Source organism: Amblyraja radiata, chromosome 5 (genome assembly GCF_010909765.2).
Source record: "Amblyraja radiata isolate CabotCenter1 chromosome 5, sAmbRad1.1.pri, whole genome shotgun sequence".
NCBI lineage: Eukaryota > Metazoa > Chordata > Chondrichthyes > Rajiformes > Rajidae > Amblyraja > Amblyraja radiata.
The window spans coordinates 103,407,900-103,433,735 of NC_045960.1; the positions used below are offsets into that span (position 1 = coordinate 103,407,900).

The 25,836-nt window shown below is 41.0% G+C and overlaps 1 protein-coding gene across 1 annotated transcript in view; it reads right to left on the reverse strand.

Annotated features, from left to right (window-relative positions):
* The window catches only part of ascc3 (activating signal cointegrator 1 complex subunit 3), a 363,313-nt gene that overhangs the window by 293,371 nt on the left and 44,106 nt on the right, over positions 1-25,836 (reverse strand). The window contains exon 10 of the mRNA XM_033021915.1: positions 23,228-23,368. Coding sequence (XP_032877806.1) covers positions 23,228-23,368 — 141 coding nt within the window. The remainder of the gene's footprint in view (positions 1-23,227; positions 23,369-25,836) is intronic.

The window sequence follows — 25,836 nt, forward strand, 5'->3', positions numbered from 1 at the left end:
TGTCCCACTTAGGAAACCTGAATGGAAACCTCTGGAGACTTTGCGCCCCACCCAAGGTTTCCGTGTGGTTCCCGGAGGTTGCGGGTGGTTGCCGGAGGTTGCAGGTAGAGGAAGCAGGTCGGGAGACTGACAAAAACCTCCGGGAACCGCACGGAAACCTTGGGTGGGGCGCAAAGTCTCCAGAGGTTTCCGTTCAGGTTTCCTAAGTGGGACAGGAGCTTCACATTAGAGGTGGTGGGAGAGATGGAGAGGCAGACAAGTTCAGAGAGGGAAGCTTAAAGGGCCTGTCCCACATGGGCGTCACTTACGCAACATCATTTACGCGTCACGACGCATGGTGCGCATTCTTTTATCTACTCTACCAATTCCCATCATAATTTTCAACATTAGAAAATTCTGGTATTTTTAATCTGACTACCCCGACTTTCAGTCTGTTGAAGGGTCTCGACCCGAAACGTTACCTATTCCTTTTCTCTAGAGATGCTGCCTGACCCACTGGGCTACTCCAGCTTTTTGTGTCTAACTAGAATATAAATTGTTTGGATAGGTTGAAAATGTGTTAGATCGCTAATTAAGTATTATAAATGAAAAGATATATGATAATAGGTACATCTGTAACTGTATTGTACATAAATAGCCGATGTTATTCTGTCCTTCATTTATAAAAGGTGGAGCAGTACAGTGGCTGTAGAATGGACGGTAAAAAGAAGTGATAATGGATTTTAGGCTACAAACTCATTAAGGACAGAGTTGTGCCAATGACTGCTCTCAAGATTAAAGCAACTGTGTCGAGATGTTCTTAAAAATTAGTCATGCTGTGCTGAGCTCTGTGCCTGTGAGACTCTTGAATTCCTCACCACAAAACACCAAGGCACTACAAGTTAATTTTGTCATGCAAATATATACTTTGAAACGGATACACATAGTGTAAGCACATGCATGCACAGTCTTCAAGACGCTTAAATATCAGTCACTTTTGGTTTCATCTTTTGGTTTAGCTTGCTAAGCTAAGATACTGAACCCAGAAAAAAAAAAAAAAAGATCTGATCTCAGCTCTCACAGGGAATCTTATATATGGATCCAACGTTGCACTTAGACTATTCTCATTAATCACTGAGCATGTTGGTTGGCTCACTACATCATGGGAATATGTTTCACATATGCAAAAACTGAGTGGAATTGTAAATGGGTCACCAAGAGACTGCCGTATTTTGGACAGAATCAGCTGATACAAAAAAATATATTCAGGGTTCAAGAGAAAACATTGCAAGTGCCGGAAATCTGAGAAAAAGGAAATAAAGAAACAGAGCAGCAAGCAACTGTGGAGGGAAAGACAGACCACCCCCCTCTCCAGTGCTTTCCCCTGCACGAAATGCAGCATCTGTCCCTACACCTCCTCCCTCACATCCATCCAGGGATCCCAGCAGCCTTTCCAGATGAGTCAGAGGTTCGCTTGAACCTCCTCTGTCCTCGTCCAATGCATTTGGTGCTCCCGATGTGGCTACCTTCACATCGGCGAGAGCAAGAGCAGCCGAGGCGACTGTTTCGCCTGAACATATGTGCTTGGTCCCCCTGAGTTTTTCTCCCTTCACAAATATTTTAGGGACTTTCTTACTACGTCAACAAGGTTTCAGAAATTAAGAATCCCCTTTACTAACAATCATGTAGTTGTCAATGTGAAGTTCAACTAATGACAAAAAGCAGGTTCCAGTACTGTTAGACAAACAGAAAATCCTAGAAATGCAAGCAATCCCTGCATTAAGGCAATGGAAATTTCCCCTTACAGAATACACAGACTACTATCCAAAAATTGTGATTCAAAATTAAAATTGCCCTTAGTAACAAGAAGTTGAAGATGTTCGTAAAAGCTCTAGCCAATTGGTCTGCACAGGTTTTAAAAGGTCAACCAGATACACCATCAGTACAGGACGCTTTCCGAGAGTTCATCCTTGTGAAGGCTCTTCTGACATTAATGCTGTAACCTCAATCACTGAAGCCAGTGAGGGCTATGGGGGCTGGAGAGAGTACATCGATGTAATTTGAGGAAGGACATCCTTGCTATTGAGGCAGTGCAGCGTAGGATCACGAGGTTAATCCCCGGGATGGCGGAACTGTCATATGAGGAAAGATTGGAAAGACTGGGCTTGTATTCACTGGAATTTAGAAGGATGAGAGGGCATCTTATAGAAACATATAAAATTATAAAAGGACTGGACAAGCTAGATGCAGGAAAATTTTCCCCAATGTTGGGGAGTCCAGAACCAGGGGCCACAGTCTTAAAATAAAGGGGAGGCCATTTAAGACTGAGGTGAGAAAAAAAAATTTCACCCAGAGAGTTGTGAATTTGTGGAATTCTCTGCCACAGGAGGCAGTGGAGGCCAAATCACTGAATGAATTTAAAAGATAGAGCAAGCGGAATCAAGGGATATGGGGAGAAGGCAGGCACGGGTTACTGATTGTGGATGATCAGACATGATCACAATGAATGGCGTTGCTGGCTCGAAGGACCGAATAGCCTCCTCCTGCACCTATTTTCTATGTTTCTATGATGTTCTTCTTTTTGAAGCGAGCATAAAAAGCATTGAGATCATCACACTTGATGACGTGCTGTCACTTAAGCTCCACCTTGATTTCACTTTGGCAACCCGGTGATGTAGCTGTAGAGGTGAGGCCTTACCATGCCAGAGACCCAGGTTCAATCCTTACTACAGGTGCTGTCTGTACGGTATTTATATGTTCTTCCCATGACCTGTGAGTGTTTTCACCGAGATCTTTGGTTTCCTCCTATACTCCAAAAATCTACAGGTTTGTAGGTTAATTGGTTTGGTATAAGTATAAATTGTACCCAGTGTGTGTAGGATAGTGTTGATATGCGGGGATTGCTCGTCGGTGCGGACCTGCTGGGCCGAAGGGCCTATTTTTGCGTTGTATCTCTAAACTAAATCAAACCCCTATCACAACTGCCGAATGTCCGTCTCATCCTCCTGTTAAGACTGAAAGTAGCCTTTCGCTTTTCTGATGGCCTTACGGAGGTCATACCTGAACTTCAGATATGACCCTGTATTGTCAGACTTGAATGCCCAAGATCTAATGGTCAGTATATTGTGGGCTTCCTGGTTCATCCAAGGCTTCAGGTTAGGAAACTTCACCATTTCCGACACTTCCTCAAAGCTCATAATTTTTCATCTTCCACAGTTCCTTTAAACTTAGGGGGTTCATTGGAAAATGTATTTGACTCCAGTGTAACATTTGTTTTTAATTGAATATTTCACTTCTGTGAATTTGTACTAGTGTGATAAAGTATTAACTTCCAAGAGTCCAAAAACATCTGCGTGTCTGGTACCAAAGTCCAAAGTGTGCTTGACTAACAGTCTTACTATATTCCAATGAAGGCCTAACCAAGTATCGGGAGGGTTCAGCATGATATTTTTTTTTAAAAACACAGAACATTGTACAGTGCAGCACAAAAACAGGCCCTTCGGCCCACAATATCTGTGCTCAACATGATGCCAAGACCATTTTTTATCTACCGGCAGATAATCCCATATGTCTCCACTCCATGTAAATCCTTAAATGCCACTATTGTATCTGCATCAACCACCACCCCCTCACAGAGCGTGGCAGGCACTCATCACCCTCTGTAAAAAAATTGCCCTGCATATCTCCTTTAAACTTTGCTCCTCTCACCTCAAAGATATGCCCTCTAGTATTTTTTTTTCTATTCTGTGAAAAAAGGTACAAACTGTCTACCCTATCTATTCGCAAACTCCAAGCACAAATTCCCTTCTTGATCATATCTAGCTTTTTCCTACTATCATCAGAACGTGGCACCAGGAGTAATCTAGAGATCACTACCCTTGGGATCCTACTTTTGAATATTTTGCCTAATTCCCTCTAATTTTTTCACAGTTTCTCATCCCTTTTTCTACCTATGTCATTTGTGCCGATGTGCACAATAACTTATGGCAGCTCACCCTCTAGAGAGTCTTCTGCAATCGCTCTGAGACACCCAGGACCCTGGCACCAGGAAGGCAATACACCTTCCTGGAGATTTGTTTGCTACCACAGAATCTCCTGTCCATCCTCCTCATTAACGAGTCATGATGGCTCTGTCTGATATTTCATAGAAACATAGAAAATAGGTGCAGGAGTAGGCCATTCGACCCTGCACCGTCATTCAATATGATCATGGCTGATCATCCAACTCAGTATCCTGTACCTGCCTTCTCTCCATACCCCCTGATCCCTTTAGCCACAAGGGCCACATCTAACTCCCTCTTAAATATAGCCAATGAACTGGCCTCAACTACTTTCTGTGGCAGAGAATTCCACAGATTCACCACTCTCTGTGTGAATTTCTTTTTCTCATCTGGGTCCTAAAAGACTTCCCCCTTATCCTTAAACTGTGACCCCTTGTTCTGGACTTCCCCAACATCGGGAACAATCTTCCTGCATCTAGCCTGTCCAACCCCTTAAGAATTTTGTAAGTTTCTATAAGATCCCCCCTCAATCTTCTAAATTCTAGCGAGTACAAGCCGAGTCTATCCAGTCTTTCTTCATATGAAAGTCCTGCCATCCCAGGAATCAGTCTGGTGAGCCTTCTCTGTACTCCCTCTATGGCAAGAATTTCCCTTCCCAACTGTGCCTCAGAGCCAGGCCCAACACCTCACCTGCTGCTGTTCGCCCCTGATGAATCCTCCCCTACAACAGTATCCAAAGGAGCATACCTGTTGTCATAGTAAAGGACCCCAGGGATTCCTGCACTCTCTTTTCTGGTGATCACCCATCTACTTCATGCCTGTACCTTAGGTGTGGTATTGTAACTCCTACCTATGACACAAAGTCATGTTTCCATATACTTCCATAATTCTATAATGCTTTGCCTCCTTCAAAGATTTGTGAATACGCACCCTCAAGCATTTTTTACTACCCAACCCACAGAAAAAAGGCCACAAATCTGCATCCATGGATACCCAATGAGTAATGAACAAAATACTTTCCTTAGGTTTGACTGCCAAGATGACATTTTATTAAATTTCAGTTAAGATAAAGTCAGATTGCATTACAATTCTCCTATTTTAGTCAAATGTATTAACTAGACAACTATTTTGATTCTTTTCCCCCAAGTGTATAATTATGTCCAATTTATTTTCAGTGTTCATGCAGTCTGCAAGTATCATATTTTAATGTGCTCAAGGCTTTTATATAAAATGTGATCATTCTTTCAGGATGTGGCCAGCATTTAAGGACACCTTAATTGCACAAACAGTGGTTTGCTCAGAGAACGTTTAGAGTTAACTGTGTTGTCAGTCTAGAGCCACATACAGGCCGACCAGGTAAGAATTAGCCAACCTTTGTTTTACCCCGGAAGACATTGGGGAAGCAGATTCTTCACAATAGTTTCATCTTCAAAGTAGAACATAGAAAATTACAGCAAAATAACATGCCTTTTGGCCCTCGAGGTCTCTTGATGTGATGTTGATAAACTCATCGGCCGGCATAAAATTAATATCCCTCCATTCCTTGCATATTCATGTGCCCATCTAAAAACCTCTCAAATGTCACTGTATCTACCTGCACCACCACCCCTGGCAGCACGTTCCAGGCACCTACGACCCTCTGTGTAAAAAAACATGTCCCGCTAAACATTGCCTCTCTCACCTTAAAAATATGCTCTCTAGTCTTTAACATTTCCACCCTGGAACGAGACTGTTTTATTTTTAAAATATCCATATTATGAACTGAATTTAAACTCCACAGCTGCAAAAATAAGTTTTAGTAGTGCTAGTAGCAATCACTGTCACCACTGTACCATATCGCTGTTCTATTTTTGTTTGCAACTTCTTCATTAATCGGCTTTGAAATTTTGTTTAGATTTTGCATACCATTACCATTAATGCAAAAATTAGGAAACATTTAAGCTAATTAACTGCATTAATTAGCACTGACAATACAGCACTCAGTTATAAATAATGCTCACAGTCCCCTTTTGATACCATGAGCGTTATGGTATCATGGTACCATAACGCCAATACTACAGACATATCCATCACCAACTGCTTTTCATAATTGAAATTCCCCAGCCAACAATTGTTCTGAGCCTCAAGAGGTTCCATTAATTCAGTTGTACGGGTTTTCCCAATTCATATAATCATACAGATATGCACGTCAACACATGGAATGTTCATTTTTGTGCTGGGAATTCCATGATGAATCGCCGGGTGGCAATATCTATATTACTAAATCTCTGATCTTGACCGCTTATGGCCAACTGTGCTGCGATTTCCGAGAGAACGCCGCCACCTACGGCCGTCATTTTTGGCCACCTCGCTCAGAGCCCCCCTCCGCCGGATGAGTGTGGAGGATTTTTCCCGACGATGAAAAATCAGAGAGATATTAATGTTTTTACAAAATTCCCCATTCTCTCTGCTGCCCCCGCTGGCGGCAGGAGGAGGGACTATAAAACCAGGAAGTGTCGTGCCTCACTCAGTCTCTGCCAGACCAGGAAGCGAGAAGGTTGATGGTGAGGAAAGTTAAAACAGTTAGCAACTGGGAGATCCAGCAAGTCTAGCTGGATGTAGCACAAGTGTTCAACAAAATGGTCGCCTGGTCTATTTTTACTCTCACCATTCACTCAGGCTGTCAAAGGGATACAGCGAGATTTACATTGTTACAGATATGAGTGAAAAATGACCGATGACAGTTTAATCCAAGCAAGTGTGAGGTATTGTACTTTGCGGGGGGGGCATTAAAAATAAGGGGAAAGTATAAAGTTAATGCCGTGAACGCCGACAACGGGGACGGATTTCAGGTACGGGACAGCTAAAGGAAAGCCGTTTATTTTACATATAAACGTGCTTCTTAGGATTACCTTAATCCACATTTTACATCGAAAAGGTGATTTAGGTCACATACGAACCGGCAGTATTTTTCCTGCAAATATGGGGTTTAAATTCACCGCAACCGCATCGTTCCAAACGATCGCGTTACACAAAATCCCACTCGCAAGATGATTTAAATGGACATTAATTTACAGAAATTAAACACTAAATTCCTACCATTTGGCCCATAAATTCATGACAATGAGATTTAAAAATCATGTTATATTGTGAATTCTTGTGTGAATGATATTTGGATAGTTAGGCTATTTAAAAATGTTAATCTTTTCTTAAGAAATGGATAGATGTTTAGATCTAGTAATTGAATTTTGTAATTAGCTACAATTGGGTAACTAACCAATGATATGCTTTAATTTCTGGTCATCCAAGTAAGATTGTTTCATATTTGTTTCAGAATACTTCAATCTATAATAACTGAAAATAACTGAAAAATTATTTCAGTTCTCTTAGTTTTTAAGAAAGTTATGGGCTTTTGATTGTCCTCGATCACAGCTTTTGAGTTCAGTCAATGGAAAAGCAATAGGGAACAAGATGCTGATTTCCGAGTATGAAAATGGCCATACTTTTTTTAATACTGAAGATATGAAAGTGAATTAGGTGTCAAATTAAACTTCTTTTTATGCTTTATCTGATGGGATAAATTGCAGACTTAATTTTTTAAATCTCAAAATGTTGTAACATTGCTAGAATGATGTGCTTGCCTTCATCAGTCAAGTCAATAAGAGTCAGGAAGTCATGTGGCAGCTTTATAAAAACTTTGGATGGGGCACATCAGAAATATTGTGTTAAGTTCTAATTAACCCATTATAGGAAAGATACGGAGGCTTTGGAGAGGGCGTAGAAGGGAGTTCCAAGAATGCTGCCTGGATTAGAGAGTATTAGCTACAAGGAGATGTTGAATAAGCATGCACTGTTGGAAGTTGAGTAAAGCATTGAAATAAGTATATAACATTTTGAGAGGCATAGATAGGGTAGACAGTCATAACTATTTGGGGGGATTTATCAAAGACTGAAAGACATCGTTTCAATGTCAGAAGGCACAGTTTAAAGGAGATGGGCAGGATAAGTTTTACCTTTAAACACTGAGTGATGGATGCCTTGAATTTGACACAAGGGATGATTTTTGAAACAGATAGACAGTGGTGTTTAAGAGGTTTTAAGATAGGCACATGGATATGCAGGAAATAAAAGGATATGGAACACATTCAGGCAGTGGAGATTAGCTTGGCATCATGTTTGACCAAGACATTGATGGCCGAAGGGCCTATTCCTTTGCTGTACTGCGCTATGTATGTTCTATGAATTTCAATTTAGTTCATTATAGAGGACACGAACAGTTGCTTTTTGCTTGTTCTTAATGCTTGAAAACCAAATAATCGGATTTTGCTAAACATACCAAAAAGTAAATCCTAAATGAACCAAAAACAATAAAAAGTCGTCCTCTACACTGCAGACCATTGTGCTTCTATTTTGTTTCCAGACAAAGATAGTAATTGAGTGAAATATTTTCCACTAGTATATAGCATATGCAGGGCCGGTGCTAGGAATTGCGGGGCCCAATTAGAAAACTGATGGCGGGGCCCCTACTCTCAGGGCCGGCCTTAGGGGGTGCGAGGCCCAATTGGGAACAATTTTGGTGAACCCCAGATTCCCAGCCAAGGTGTGTCAGCCCAGTTATTTAGTATATATTATGAAATTGTACACTAGGGTGTGATGGATTCTACACTGTGTGAATCTCTCCTGCTCCCTCCCGTTTGACTGTCAGTAGCTCCGCTGCTTCCAACCTTTACCGTAGCAGCTAATTAGCATTAAACTGCATTATGTGATTGGACACAATGCCCTTGGAGACAGCGGCTGATTGGACGGGAGGAGATCTATTTGTTGATTGGACGGGAATTTTAAAGCAAGCTGGTTGGTGATTGGATGCAACCCCCTTAGAGACAACGATTGATTGGCCGCCAAACAAAATTGTCAAATCTGTAACAAAGATCGCGGGTCGGTGCGAACTCAGTGGATCTGGTTGTATCTCCAAACTAATCTGGTTGTATCAACCAGACTATCTGGTTGTATCTCCAAACTAATCTGGTTGTATCAAGCAGACTATCTGGTTGTATCTCCAAACTAAACTGGTTGTATCAACCAGACAACCAGAAGGGTTTCGGCCCGAAACGTCGCCTATTTCCTTCGCTCCATAGATGCTGCTGCACCCGCTGAGTTTCCCCAGCAATTTTGTGTACCTTGTATCAACCAGACTATCTGGTTGTATCTCCAAACTAATCTGGTTGTATCAACCAGACTATCTGGTTGTATCTCCAAACTAAACAGTATAACATGCAGGTACATTCATTTAAAATTCAGTGATTATCTCACATGATTTCTCACTGTGTAAAGCTCAATATCTGACCAATTTCTGTTTAACACGTTTGGTCTGCCGTGAGCATTTTTCTCTCCCAAAATAATTCACATCTAGCAAACCGATCAACGAACCAGACAGCAGTTGGACGCAGTCATAGAACCATAGACAATAGGTGCGGGAGTAGACCATTTGGCCCTTCGAGCCTGCACAGCCATTCAATATGATCATGGCTGATCATCCAACTCAGTATCCTGTACCTGCCTTCTCTCCGTACCCCCTGATTCCTTTAGCCACAAGGGCCACATCTAACTCCCTCTTAAATATAGCCAACGAACTGGCCTCAACTACATTCTGTGCCAGAGAATTCCAGAGATTCACCACTCTCTGTGTAAAAAATGTTTTTCTCATCTCAGTCCTAAAAGATTTCCCCTTTATCCTTAAACTGTGACCCCTTGTTCTGGACTTCCCCAACATCGGGAACAATCTTCCTGCATCTAGCCTGTCCAACTCCTTAAGAATTTTGTAAGTTTCTATAAGATCCCCCTCAATCTTCTAAATTTTAGCGAGTACAAACCGAGTCTATCCAGTCTTTCTTCATATGAAAGTCCTGACACCCCAGGAATCAGTCTGGTGAACCTTCTCCGTACTCCCTCTATGGCAAGAATGTCTTTCCTCAGATTAGGAGACCAAAACTGTACGCAATACTCCTGGTGTGGTCTCACCAAGACCCTGTACAACTGCAGTAGAACCTCCCTGCTCCTATACTCAAATCATTTTGCTATGAATGCTAACATACCATTCGCTTTCTTCACTGCCTGCTGCACCTGCATGCCTACTTTCAATGACTGGTGTACCATGACACCCAGGTCTCGTTGCATCTCCCCTTTGCCTAATCGGCCACCATTCAGATAAAAGTCTACTTTCCTGTTTTTGCCACCAAAGTGGGTAACCTCACATTTATCCACATTATACTGCATCTGCCATGCATTTGCCCACTCACCCAGCCTATACAAGTCACCTTGTAGCCTCCTAGTTTAGAGGGGTTTAAAGGGTTTAGAGATGTTTAGGGGGCTTCAGATGGGTTCAGATGTGTTTAGAAGTGTTGTAGCGGGAAATAGGGGGGGGGGGGGGGATAGACGGGGTTTAGAGGTGTTCAGAGGGTCCCAGAGGGGTTTAGAGACGTTATAAGCCCCCCGTGAGAAATTGTATTTCTCTGAAATTGAAGATAGACATAAAGCTGGAGTAACTCAGCAGGACAGGCAGCGCAGCGACTCTGGAGAGAAGACCCTTCTTCAGACTGAATTGAACTCTCGTCGGTGAGAGTACTTGTGATTGTCTGAAGACGGGTCTCGACCAGAAACGCAACCCTCTCCCCAGAGCCCATGCCCGTCCCGCTGAGCCACCTTCAACTTCAGAGCCAAACAAAAAACACAGAGTGCTGGAGGAACTCAGCGGTCAAGGCGGCTGCCTCACCCGCTGGGTTTCTCCAGCATTTTTGTCTACCGCTAAACGTCAATGATTCCGGGAATGCTGAGGAGACAGGGTGATAGAGAGGGAGTGGGAGAGCTAGAGAGAGACGAGATGGTGAGCGGGAGAGAGAGAAGGAGGGAGAGAGAGAGCAAAGCACAGAGAGACACAACGTGGGTCGGTAGGTGAATGACTAACCTGCCCACCAGGAAGAAGCCCCTTCTCGCGGTCCGGGGCCCTCACTCATGATGGTGAGTTTAAAGAAATTCTCAATGTGTCATCGATCTACATTCCTCAGTAAATGTAATTGTGTTTTAAACAAGAATTTATGACGCCGCGTGAATTTTATACAAAGGAACACGGCGTCATTAATACTCATTCAAAACACAATAACATTTACTGAGGAATGTGGATGGATGCAGATTGATATAACAACTTGTTAACAACTTCATGTTAAGAAGTGCTAACAGTACTAGTTAACAAATCGTTTGTGTCTGATGGCCGTGCAGCGGTTGTTATACATGGTCGTTTAAAAAAAAAATCCGCATGGCGAATTAAAAAATATGATCTTTATTTAACAAAGAGAATTCGTATTTCCGTACGAAATACGGAACATTAGTGCGGGGCCCCCATTAGGCGCGGGGCCCAATTAGGGGCAATCGGTCAAATCGGCTTAAAACCGGCCCTGAGCATATGTGCACATATATTAAGGTACAATGAAGACACATCTGCATTGTCATCCACGCATGAGACTCACAGCCCAACAATGTTCAGAAAGCCCATATTTTTTTCTAAAAATAATTAAAAGGGCAGACAGCAAAGCTCGTATTTGCTGTTAATACCTCATCTTTGAGAAGCTGAAGGTGGACAGCCTTCATAAATCGAGAAAATCAATGTGGCAAATGTTCTTTCATAACATTATCCAAGATTTCAGCCCAATAAAGATGACTGAGAGGCAATGAATGTCTAAGATATATTGAAGGAAGACATTAAGATGATAGCTTGTCCATACAACAACCGCCGTAAGATTCGGTAAGTTTCTGTAATGCATCCAGGGGATAATATAAGCACTGCAAATGGCCACATGTTCTTGAAGCTGATGAATGAAGAGCTAATCAAGTGGATTTGCTTATCCTGGATAAGTTGAGTTCCAAGGAGTTATGGCTATACATATCCAGGCAAGTTGAATGCCTCTTATCACAATCCTTACTAGTGCTTTGAGGCTGGACGAAGTAACTCTTGCCTCTTGGTTTCCTGGTCCTTCAAAAATATTCCAAATGGAATTTAAACTGGAGGTGGTGGAGGGTGGACTTAAGCAAAAAAGGGTTCTTGGGGTTATCTTAATTTTAGTTGTGTCTGGTTGGGTAACTATGGTAGGGTGAAGACTATTCCATGCTTTAATTGTGCGGGGAACTCCATAGAGCAGCCAGCATCTCTGAATAGAAGAAATTGGGTGACGTTTCGGGTAGAGACCCTTCTTTAGACTCCCTCTGGTTTTAGTGTTTTTAGTTTAATTTAAAGATACAGAGTGGAAACAGGCCCTTCGGCCCACGCCGACCACTAATCACCCGTACACTAGTTCTATTCCACACATTAGCGACCATTTTGGGTTGGGTCTGAAAAAGGTTCCTGCACACCTTTGGAATGTGGAAGGAAACAAGAGCACCCGGAGAAAATCCATGCGATCAAAGGGAAAAGGAGCAAACTCCATACAGGCAGCACCCATATTAAGGATCAATTCCGGGTCATTGGCACTTTTAGGCAGCTCATGTCTCAGGTGGGACGGCACAATGGTGCAATGGTAGACTTGCTGCCTCACATGCCAGAGATCTGTGTTCGATCCTGTCCTCGGGCACTGTCTGTGTTGAATTTGCACATTCTCCCTGCAAGCGTGTGGGTTTCCTCCCACATCCCAAAGACGCATTGGCTTTGTAGGTTAACTTGTCTTTGTAAAATTGGTCCTGATGTGTAGGGAGTGGGTGACGAAAGTGGGATAACAGAATCAGCGGGTGAGGCAGCATCTATGGAGTGAAGGAATAGGCGACGTTTCGGGTCGAGACCTGTCTTCAGACTGATGTCGGGTGGTGGGGGGGGGGGGGCGGGAAAATGAAAGGAAGAGGTGGAGACAGTAGGCTGTGGGAGAGCTGGGAAGGGGAGGGGAAGGAGGGAGAAAGCAAGGATTACCTGAAATTGGAGAAGCCAATGTTCATACCGCTGGGTGTAAACTACCCAAGCGAAATATGAGGTGCTGTTCCTCCAATTTGTGGTGGGCCTCACTCTGGCCATGGAGGAGGCCCAGGATAGAAAGGTCAGATTCGGACTGGGAGGGGAAGTGCTGAGCCACCGGGAAATCAGGTTGGTTATTGCGAACTGAGTGGAGGTGTTGGGCGAAACGATCGCCAAGCCTGCACTTGGTCTCACCGAGGTTGATCATAAGCTGAATAATCCAACCACATTTTTGTTTGGAAGTGGAAAGAAATAGAAATTGCATTCATTGCAACGTGCACAAAGAGTTGAGATACAGTATTATAATTTTGCTGCATGTCATTGTGGTATATATCATGTCTTGATTGGTGAATATGTTTAGTTTGTGACTTTATTTGAAGCAGAAATAATATGTGAATTGAGCATAATTCCAACTGGTAACTACGCACTTCGTCCAAGCAGATTATCGCACGCGTCATGCAAGCCATCTTAAATGACCACCTAAACTGTCATTTGGCAACTTAAAAAGCTGCCTAGGTTACCCAGCTGACAACAGAGAAAGAAAGTTAAGTGAGAGCCCTGTAATACATTTCAATTGTGTAGGAAGGAACTGAAGATGCTGGTTTATACTGAAGATAGACACAAAATGCTGGAGTAACTCAGCAGGTCAGGCAGCATCTCTGGAGAGAAGGAATGGGTTACGTTTTGGGTTTTCAGACTGAGTCAGGAGAGAGGGAAACTAGCGATATGGGAGGGTACAAAGAGCATGTAAGGTATGAAAAGAACATATCAAGGCAGACGATGTTCAAGGAAATGTATAATGGTTCAATTATTTGGTGTCATTAAAATAAAGTGAGTACTTTTCTTTAATTTACACATTTAAGGCATTTTCCTTGATGTTGATCCTTTACTTTTAAAATTCAAATTCAAATGTAATCTTGATTGTGGTTGGCTGGGTGATTTATTTTGCTAAACGTATGCTAGGGAGATGTGATGTTCCCACTTTAAGCCAGTCTCATCACTATCTGGTAATCAATAAGTGATTGTGATGGTGGGGGGGGGGGGGGGGGGTTAAAAAAAAAGTGAGGTTGGAGCTGAAACAAGATGAGCTTTACCCCTTTGGTCCTTAATCCAGCTGGAAAAATTTGAGATTGACAATTAAGTCCTACTTCCTAACATCCATCACCTTGATGAGTACAAATTTATAATTTTCTTCAGTTTAAGATGGCAGTACACATTATAATAACGAGACCCTCAAAAAGAAAAGATGAATCATTAGTAATTAATATTTCCTCATTGTAACTGTACATTATCACATTGTTATTAATTTGGTAAAGCTCCTCAATTAATGTTAATTTCTGAACTAACATCTTAGTTGCTAATTAGCATAGTAAATCACTGTTCATTATTTTTGCTATTATTTTCTGAATGGGTCACATTTCATTTTTGTCAATTAAACAGATCCAAAATGGAAGAAACTGCACATGCAGTTTAATGTTGATAAATGTGAGGCTATCCAGTTTGGTGGCAAAAACAGGAAGGCAGATTATTATCTGAATGGTGTCAAATTGGGAAAAGGAGAAGTACAACGAGATCTGGGTGTCCTTGTTCATCAGTTACTGAAAGTAAGCATGCAGGTACAGCAGGCAGTGAAGAAAGTGAATGGCATGTTGGCCTTCATCACAAGAGGAGTTGAGTATAGGAGCAAAGAGGTCCTTCTGCAGTTGCACAGGGCCCTAGTGAGACCACACCTGGAATTATGTGTGCAGTTTTCGTCTCCAAATTTGAGGAAGGACATTCTTGTTATTCAGGGAGTGCAGCGTAGGTTCACAAGGTTAATTCCTGGAATGGCAGGACTGCATATGTTAATAGAACGGAGCGGCTGGGCTTGTATAATCTGGAATTTAGAAGGATGAGAGGAGATCTTATTGACACAGATAAGATTGTTAAGGGTTTGGACACACTAGAGGCAGGAAACATGTTCCCGATGTTGGGGGAGTCCAGAACCAGGGGCCACAGTTTAAGAATAAAGAGTAAGCCATTTAGAACGGAGATGAGGAAATACTTTTTTCACATAGAGGGTTGTGAATCTGTGGAATTCTCTGCCTCAGAAAGCAGTGGAGGCCAATTCTTGGGATGCTTTCAAGAGAGAGTTGGATAGAGCTTTTAAAGATAGCGGAGTCAAGGGATATGGGGAGAAGGCACAAACAAGATCAGCCATGATCACAGCTGGCTCGATGGGCTGATTGGCCCACTCCTGCACCTATTGTCTGTTGTCAGTGTAAATCTGTCATCATTGTGCCATCATTGCTGTACAAAGCAATTTCATTTATTTCATAAACTCCCTGCATTATTTCCCTCAACAGAGCATTAGTTTGAAAATAAAATGTCATATTTGTTTAATGAGTGGAACTCATGGAAGACATTTCAATCTGCACATATGATGAGGGCATGGCTGAGAAGAAGCGGGTTAACTGTATATATATTAAATGTCATTTTTAAATTGACTAAAATCATGTAAATGGCATACTTCAGCGATGGCACTCGAATTATAATAAGCAGTGTTCCAGCTTAAAAATCTGCGTGTGGATTAGAATATATCAGTGGCAATAAATAACCAACTTTAGCTCGTAAAGTATAGTTACCCAACATATAAAGCCAAAAACATTAAAATTGAAAATTAGCTTATGGAAAAAGGAAAGAGAAACAAAGAAGATCAGTCTTCTGCTGTCGGCTGAAAGATTATTGGCTTGAAAGGTTAATTTTATTTCTCCCTCCACTGATGTTGTTTAGCTGGCTGAATATTGTCTTCGCTGGCTAAAGGGTCTCGACCTGAAATGTCATCCATTCCTTCTCTCCAGAGATGCTGCCTGTCCCGTTGAATTACTCCAGCATTTTCTGTCTATCTTCTGAATATTTCCAGCGTTTTTTTTCATTATAGGATGAGGAATGGGGACATCACAATTACTATAAACAAAATAATAGTAATCAAAACACTCACATTTGATGATAGCCCAGATCAAATACTTACAATCCCAAGATTTTAGAATTAGGTGAAAACAACAGTTCTCTTAACTGTAAATGGTACAATGTTTTCACAAAATGGAATTCCTTTCCTTTCAAGCTTAGAGGAGAAAATTACATGTCACTCTGTTGCTGAAGGAAGGTGAGAAAGACAAATTGAAAGCAGAGAATTATAGACTGGTAAGCCGTATAACCGTCATCAGAAAATTACTGGAGTTTATAACCCAAGGATACGGTCGTTGAACGTTGAAAGTTTTCAACTGATAAGGACTAGAAGCTGACTGCAGATGAAATATGAATATTGTTGCAGAGCCGACGAGTCAAAATAGTTGTTAGGAATCGCAAAAAAATTTATTTTGTCAAATTTCAGAAGACATATCCACCTGAATAGGAAAGTGGCAGGGTGGCAAGAGACAGTAAATAAGATGAGGAGTAGACTTTCAATCTGGCAAGATTCCAATGTTCCAGGGATTATGTGTTGCGGCCTCAGCTATTCATTGTTTTTGTATGTGCCTAAAATGATGGAACACAAGTCTATATACACAAGATTCTAATACAAGAAAACGTGAGGTTTTTCACTTTGAATATAAATAAGATAGAAGAGAGCACTTTCTAAATAATGAAAAGTGAAAATCAGCGGTGATCCAAATAGAATTAAAGGTCCAGACGATTACTATATACAAAAAATAATCAAGAAGTGTAATTGATAGTGCAACTAGAATACAAATGGTTGGAAAAGAGGTGCGAGTTGTACAAAGCCTTTGTTAGTTCACTTTGGGCATTTCTAAGTATTGACCTTGGAAGGCAACAGCAATGATTTTCCTGAATAATACCTGGACTTTAATCTGGAAGATAGAAGACAATCGTAACTATATAGTACTGGGTCACAATTCAGTCGTGTTCTCCTTAAAAGTACTTCACAATATCAAGAGAAATACCCATCCATAGCTCCAAACGCACCTCTTACCGAGACCATTCTCTGACCTCTCCCCAAATGGCTTGCTTCGCCAATGTCTAAACATCCACAAGACACTCCATCAACAAAGTGCCCAGTCACTCGACCCATCCCCGTGCACCAATATGTCAAATCAGGCTCCAGATGCCCATCATTAGAACTGCGTAGTGTAGCACAAGAATACGCACTTCAGCTCACAATTGTGCTGAACATGATGCCAGGAGCAACTATCTGCCTACACATAATCTATATCCCTCCATTCACTGTATACCCATATGCCTATCCAAAAGTATCTTAAATGCCATTAGCGTATTTGCCTCAAGCACCAATCCTGGCAGTGTGTTCCAGGCACTCGCCATCCTCTGTGTAAAAAGTTTCTGCTGCACATCTTCTTTAAGCTTTGTCCTCGCAATGCAGTGGATCCACTGCTGAATGCATTAGCAGCAGCTTCATAACAAAAAGGTCATCATGGAACAAGTCTACAGCCACACTTTAGAGCACATAACAGTTTATGAGCCAGAACCTTTCCTGATATTGCTGCTCAAATATTTCTGCAATATTCCCTTCAGACTTAATCAGAATTTTTAATAAAGCATGTGTTACTTGGGTTTAGAAAATCAGGAATAGAATAAAGTGGTTATGCTAGAACTTAATCAACCACCTTATCTATTTGAGGAATTATCCCTAAAGGCCTTAAAGCTGGAAGCTAATAATATATCGATAAGTTGTCATTATTTTAAATAGCAATTGCAATTGAAGCTCTGCGTTTTTGAATGTAAATGATGAAACCAGAATCTGTACAAAATAATATACAGTAGGTATATTAGTTGAGTTTAGCTTCGAGATACAGGGCAGAAACAGGCCCTTCGGCCCACCGGGTCTGTGCCGACCAGCCATTCCCGCATATTAACACTATCCTACACATACGAGGGACAATTTTTACATTTACCAAGCCAATTCACCTACATACCTGTACCCCTTTGGAGTGTGGGAGAAACCCCACGCAGGTCACAGACAGCACCCATAGTCAGGATCAAACCCAGGTTTAAGGCAGCAACTCTACCGCTGTGCCACCGTGCCCTAGAGTGTATCTACTTGAAACATCATGGGTTTGAAAATATAGCAGCCTCTACAGATAAATACGTGCAACGGTATTGGCTACTGATTATACTTTCCACCCAATGCTAAATAAAATTGACTTCAACAAAATGGAAGGTCACAAGGGCAGCTGACAAAATAATTACCACAAAGCAGAATGGATTTACACCTTATGCATGACCATTAGGTTCCATAGTATATGCATCTAGCCTACCAAGCACAAGACTTGCAGCATTACCTATAAACATTAAATGCCACTTGACACCACCTTAAAGAAGCTTACAAAGATTATTTTGGTTTCCGCCATATGTGGGGAAACTAGAAATGAGGTTTCGATTGTGCAATGATAGAAAACTCCGAGAACAATTCATGCAAACTGTTTATTTAACCAAAGTTCAACAGGATATTTGAACTATAAAACTGTAGATGCTGGAAATTTGCAAGATTTTCGTTCAGTCAGGTAGACTGATGTTCTATGTAATGGGTGCCTAAATCATACATTCATAATACTACAATTACAAATGTAATTAAAAAAAATATTCAGCAACATTCGGGGCAGCACGGTGGCGCAGTGCTAGAGTTGCTGTCTTATAGCACGGGAGATCTTGAGCCTGACTACGGGTGCTCTCTGCATGGACTTTGTACATTCTCCCTGTGACCATGTGAGCTTTCTCAGTAATCCTCCCACATTCCAAAGACATGCAGCTTTGTAGGTTAATTGGCTTCTCTAAATCGTCCCCAGTGTGTCGGATAAAACTAGTGTACTGGTCAGTGCAGACCCAGTGGAGAAAAGGACCAGTTTCCACGTTATATCTCTAAACTAAACATGTACACATCAACTGACAAATGATATAGGTCTCAAGTGACATCTGTGGGCATATTAAATGATAACAGAATTTTAGATAATTTAATACAATTTATGCCCTGCATCAAGAAACACTATTATCATTTTATTTCTATATTTTCTACATTCATTAATTCCCATGTTGTCATCTTCTATTATATTTCTAAATGGTTTCCCTCAAAGTTAATTTCACCAATGAACGGACATTGCTATTTCAGTACGAGCTAAGAATCATATTTCTAGCACTCACTTAACATGCACAAGTACCGTCTCAAAATTGTGCTCATGGAACTTTCTGCTATCTCCTTGAAAAAAACACTGTGTGGTCTTTATTTTTCCAGGTTTTCAATTGCAGATAGTTCCTCGTGAAATAAATCAGCTGGTGCTGATCACACAACTGGATCTCAACTTTTTTGTTGATGCAGCATTGTCAGTTTCAATCAATACCCACGGTATTGTTAATCAGTGCTGACAATCAGCAATCATTCACTGTCCTTGGGGCAGTGCAAGCACTGGTTGGCTTGCAAGTTCCCTTGTGACATATTAATTCACCCCACATTTAAATTCACACACCTCATTGCACATCATCTGGTTTTTAATAAGCCTAATACTCAAGCCACAAATGAGCTTTTATTGTTCATGATTTGGCAATTTAATGCATGATTCAGCAAATTACAGTTAGGTTAGGGATGAAGGCTTTCAATTACCGTAGGACTGGGGGAGAAACAAAGTCTTACCCTGTAATATTCTCATCATTTTTTTTTTTTTTTTAAAAGGTAGATGAATCTTATGTTATTTCTTTTTTTTTTTTTAATTTATTTATTAGAAGTAGACATATTATAAAATGTAGTTACATATTATAGTAAAAAAACTTTTCATATACATCAGTCATACATTATTAAAATTTTCCATTATCAATTACTTCTGCTTCTAGTGTTTTTATTTTTTATAGAAAGAGGGAAAAAGAGGGTAGAAAGTTACAAATAAAAAAGAAAGCAAAAAAAAACACAACAGAAAAACAAGGGAGGTGGAATGGGTTACCTGTAATACATCAATGGAGATAGGTTCGTAGGTTATAAAGTATAGCTTTTCATCTATTCCTGAGTTCAAGTTTCAGTTGGGTCCTCGTGCTGTGCCAATCTATCCCTTCAGATAGTTAATGAATGGAGCCCAAATTTTATGGAAAAGATCTTGTTTGTCCATTAAGACAAGTCTAATTCTTTCTAAGTATAGGGTCTCCGACATTTCCGTAATCCACATTTTAATTGTGGGGGTTGTAGGGCCTTTCCAAAATTTTAATATTAATTTTTTTCCGATTATTATACTGTAGTTGAGGAAATTTCTTTGGTTTGTTGTGAGTGTTAAGCTTTGTTCTGATATTCCAAGTATTATTAATTTTGTGTCTGGGTCCAGTTTTGTATTAATAACTTCTGAAGTTATTTCAAAAATATCAGTCCAGAAATGTTTAAGTTTTATACAGTTTGCAAACGTATGTGTTAAATTAGCCTCTAAATGTAGACATTTATCACAAATAGGAGAGATTTGTGGGAAGATTCTATTTAGTTTTATTTTAGAGAAGTGTAGTCTATGTAAGACCTTGAATTGTATTAAAGTATGTCTGGCATTTAATGAACATTGATGTATTTGTTGTAAACTTTCGTCCCACATATCTTTCGTGATAGGATGACCTATTTCATTTTCCCATTTGTATCTATATGGTTCGGTCATCTTATGTGTTATTTCGAGGACCAATTTAAAATTCATCAATAAATAAATGCATGTAAAGAACAGATTTATTAAAATAGAAATGTAAAAGTTGGCAGAATCTCCAAATTGTTGCCACAACTAGCCATTGAACAATGGTGACATACATTCACAGAAATTAAAAAGATAAAAGCACAAGTGACCATTAAATCAAGAAAAAGGTTAGCATGGATTGTAGAATCCATGTGGCAGTGTAAGATTGTAGCATTATTTGTAGAACAAATGGTGGAACATTGTGGAAAATAGTTTTTAAAAAACTCTTAAATTTTCTGTAATAAGATTACTAATTTATTTTGCTGAGTTTATAACCACAGTTATCCAATTTAAAAAAATTTCTAAACAGTTTCCTGAAAAGATTATTTTCACCGGTGAGTGTTTTTTTTTATCATCATCAAAAGATTACAAATCTGAAAGGAAAAAAGGTTAAAAATATTGACAACAATAGATAATTTTGTCCCATGTTCCATGAACACAGTCAGAATATTTTTACTAGGATGGGAAAATCAAATACAAGAGGACATACCATTAAGGTGAGAGGGGCCAAGTTAAAAGATGATGTGCGGGGCAAGTATTTTTACACGGAGGCTGGTCCATGTCCTCCAGAGATGCTGCCTGGCCCACTGAGCTACTCTAGAACTCTGTGTTCTATGCAGGATTCCAGTATCTGCAGTTCCTTGTGTCTCCAATTAATCACTATTGTTAAGTCAGAACCAAAATACCACACATTCTACATTTGAAGACCGCTCGTATCTTTTTGCCCTGGAAGTTTGCATCCATTATGTTCACACTGATATTTCCTTGTGTTACACAAATTAGTTTTCATGCAAAAAAAGTGATCGAAAGACCAAATGGAAGAGCGCAGCACTGGCAAAGAGGAATACGCAGTGCTGGCAGAGTAGTGGTTATAAAACCACTATGAATTGAATATTTGAATGAATATGCCACAATTGTCTCCTGCGACAACTAGCGCACAACAGGTCAACAGCATATAATATTTCACTGACTCTCCACTCTGCTCAGGACCATCTGGTTTGTTTACAGGAACACCTACATCTGACTACTGTTCATCGACTACAGGTCGACATCCTACATTATTATCCTCTATAATCTCATCACCAAGCTCCAAGACCTGGGCCTCTGTACCCATCTTTGCAACTGGATCCTTGAGCTCCGCATCAGCAGACTTCAATTAGTTCTAATCAGTAACATCTCCTTCTCCCTGACCATCAACCCAGGTGCACCTCAAGGCTGTGTGCTTAGCTTCTCACTCTACCGTCTGACACTCATTACTTCATGGACCCATATATATCTATTCAATGTCTTGTTAACACGCCAACATGTTATGTCCTAGGCTAAGTTTTTACTTTCCACAATAATCTTTGATGATGTACTAAAATGATGCTTTAAGGATTCTTGGTCCATCTCTTCACATCAAAGGTTTGAAGATGAGACTTAAGGCGTATTTACTTGCAAATAAAGTCTGATAGCGTTCAGACCCTGAACAGTTATGGCCTAGTAAAAGACAAATGTGATTTACTTTATCTCCATTTTAAAATAAAGTGTCACCTATTTCAGGCAGTTTATAAAGAACTTCCCAATATCCGCCTTGTCAATATCCATTTTCTGCATTTCATGTGGCCCTTCTCACTCTTCTATACTGCAGCAGATACAATCTCTTTCGGAGGTTGGCGGAGTAGGCTTGATGGGCCGAATGGGCCAATTCTGCTATCACATGATCTTAGGATCTTTCAGCAATCAAAGCAATTTTCCAAAGAGGTCTAAAATGTTCTGCACATACAGAATCTGAAGAACCAATCTGAAATTGCATCAACTCTTCGAATAATTTGTCATCTTATGTAATTAACGAGATTCATTCAAATGTATTTAATTATGTATTGGTTAAATTTTCAACCACCTCAACACTTGATCAAATGTAAATTGAACATAAATTAGTCCACTCTAGATTTGGTGTAACTGGAACAAAACTATTGAGATTTCAAAGGATTCACTTGGTCGAGACTATTAAGATGAACTAAAGAATAAATTTTCCTCAGAATGTTGCAAGGCATTAAATTATACAGCACACATCAAAATGTTAACTAAATTATAAACCATAATCACATCTGGCAAACAAAGGATAGATGAAGCTATCAGTTGCTACAGATTGAAGGCTCTGACCAGAAAGGTCACCTGACCTACTGAGTTCCTCTGTTTCCTTTTTTACATTTGTTTTGTTTCCTTTTTTACATATCTCACAAAGTCTTGTATTAGATAAATATAATGAAATCCATACCTATTTGCTTTGGAATTAAAAACAATTTTATCTAAATTGAGATCATAATCGCCTCAGTAAAAATAATCTAAGCAAGATTTTACAAGAAGTCAAACTACTCGAGGAACTCTGCGGGTCAAGCAGCATCTGTGGATGAAAAGGAATGAATGATGTTTTGTGTTGAAACCCTACATCAGGGTTACATCTACATTCCTTTCCACCCTCACCCGCTGAGCTGTTCCAGCACATTGTTTACCACTCCATTTTCCATCATCTACAGTCTCTTATGTCTCCAAGATTTTACACCAATTGAACTGTGAATACAATGGACTCTTGAACATACCTGTGTCCGTAAAATTTCTCCTTTAGTCAACTGCATGTCACCAGTCAGCTCCTTCACCAGGATACCCAGTGGCTCAAGGCGCTTGCTGAAGTATTTTGTCATCTCAGCAGCTAAGGCCTTCATTGGAGCTACATATACAATCTAGGATAAAAGTTGATAAATTTATTAAAACAAACTAAATTATCGGCTCATAAAACCTACGCAAACTGCACTTTATTTTTCAGGCAGCTAAATGAAATGAAGATTAATGTGTGGACCTTGGCCCATAATACAATTATATAAACAGTCATACATTTATTTGAATATTAATTTGGAAATTGACTTAAATTCTGAATCAAGTACTTTGCCATTTCAAAACCTATTGATATGATGCTCTGACTTTATTCATAAACACAAATGCCAGAGCTGGAACACACCTAATTAGATTTGAGACAGTATCCCAGATTTTTCCGATAAATGCCAGTAACTCCCCATAATTGTTGAATCTCCTGATATACAATACAATACAATACAATTTATTTGTTGTCATTTGAACCTCATTGAGGTTCAAACGAAATTTGGTTTCTGCAGTCATACACACAAGAAAAAAGAACCAAGACACAACACAATTTACACAGACATCCATCACAGTGAATCTCCTCCTCACTGTGATGGAAGGCAGTCTTATCTCTCCCCTGCACTCCTCATTCTCCTCCCGATGTCAGAGTCAAAGCCCCCGGCGGGCGATGGTAAGTGTCCCGCGGCCATTAAAACCGCGCTGGGTGATGCAAGGCCGCGCTCCGGGTCTTGGTGTTGGAGCCCCCGGCATGCGCTAACAAGTCCCGCAGCCATTCAAATCCGCGGCGGGCGATGATGTAAGGCCCCGCTCCAGGTACTCTTCTACCCCGCAACTCGGGTGGGAGAAGTCGCCGTTGCGGAAGCCCCTAAAAGCGGTCTCCCACCAGGGACCCGCGGGCACCCGGTGTTACTGTCCACCAGACCTGCGGTAAGCCTCCAAATCTCCGGGGTCGGGCCGCAGCAGCGCGCCACCACAGCTCCACCCGCTTCGAACTCGGCCAGCTCCATGATGGTAAGTAGGTCCGCAGCTCCGCGACTGGAGCCCCAGGTCGTTCCGGTTGGAGGCCGCTCCACGGTGTTCGGCCCCAACGACAACGGAGACCCGACAAATAAAAGGTCGGGTTCTCCTTACAGGGAAAAGATTTTAAAAGTTTCCCCACCCCCCGCCCCCCACACACATACCCAGATAAAAAATAAATAAAAACCACATTCAAACGAGACAAAAAATAATAATAAATAGACAGACGGACTGCAGAGGCCGCTGCGACGTGAGTCGCACCGCCCACCCGATCATGGTAACTATTAGGAAATTCTGGACTGCTGACAAACAATGAACTTCCAGGACAAAAAACAAAGTGCTGGAGGAACTCAGTAGGTCTTCTTCTTCTTGCGTATGGTATGCACACCCTAAAGTTGAAGGACAAGTTGTTCTATTTGATCTTATTTGATTGTGCACACCAGGTTGATTGCATTTGTCGAAACAGGGCGGACCACGTGAAGGTTGCAATCTCCCACCCAAACTGAGTAGGTCAGGCAGCATTTAAGGAGGAAAAGGACAGGCGAGGTTTCAGGTTGGGACACTCTTTCCGAATGATGGCTGGGGGTGGGGAACGGAGTGTGGTGACGCGAGAAAAGTGAAGTTGGGGTGTGTGGCAAAGTCTGGCAAGTGATAGATGCACATGTGGCGGCAGTGACAAAAGCTAGAGATGAAATGGAAACAAAAGGGTATCAGGTGGGGGAGTGAAAAGTAAAGACAGAAGCAGAGATATTGGTGGAAGGGGATGGGGAAGAGGGGAAAGGGGGATAAAAGGGAAATGGGGGGCTTGGAATAGAGATGAAGGGAGATGACCAGAAGGAGGAGAGAAAAGGGAACAAGGTAATGGGGGTGGTTGGAGAAAAGTGTGCGCATAAGGTTAGGGTTCAGAAAGAGTGAATGATGGAGTCAATGGGTCTTACTTGAAAATTGGAGATTTCAGTGTTCATACTGGAAATATGAGGAATTACAGATACTATTATTGTTTAGTTTATTTTTATCCAACGTTCATACCTTTAGGTTGTAAGCTACCCAATTGGACAAAGGTGATGTTCTTTCAGTTTGCGTGTGGCCTCTCTCCGGCAATGGAGGAGGTCATAGACAGAAAGATTGGTATAAAAGTGGGAAGAGGAGTTAAATTGGTTAGCATTTTAAATTAACGGTTAGTGGGCCTTGGCAGATAGAGCAGTAGTATTCAGTGGAATGATCGTCTAGTCTTTACTTGGTTTCGCCAATGTAGCAAAGACCACGCCAGGAGCAACCCTGTTCTCTCCTTCCCATATCGCCAGTTTGCACACATTTCTCCCATTACCGCTGTCACTCTGGTCCTTTCTCCTCCTTGTTCCCTTCATCCCCTTTCCCCTCCCTAATGTCTCTTTCCACCTGTATCCTTCCCTTTGCCGTTACATATCACTCTTCCTCTTATTTCCTGATCTGACAATCTTTTGTCTCATTTTATCTCAGCCTCTATCTGCACCCATCTGCCAATCATCCCGTCGTCTATATCAACGTTGCAATT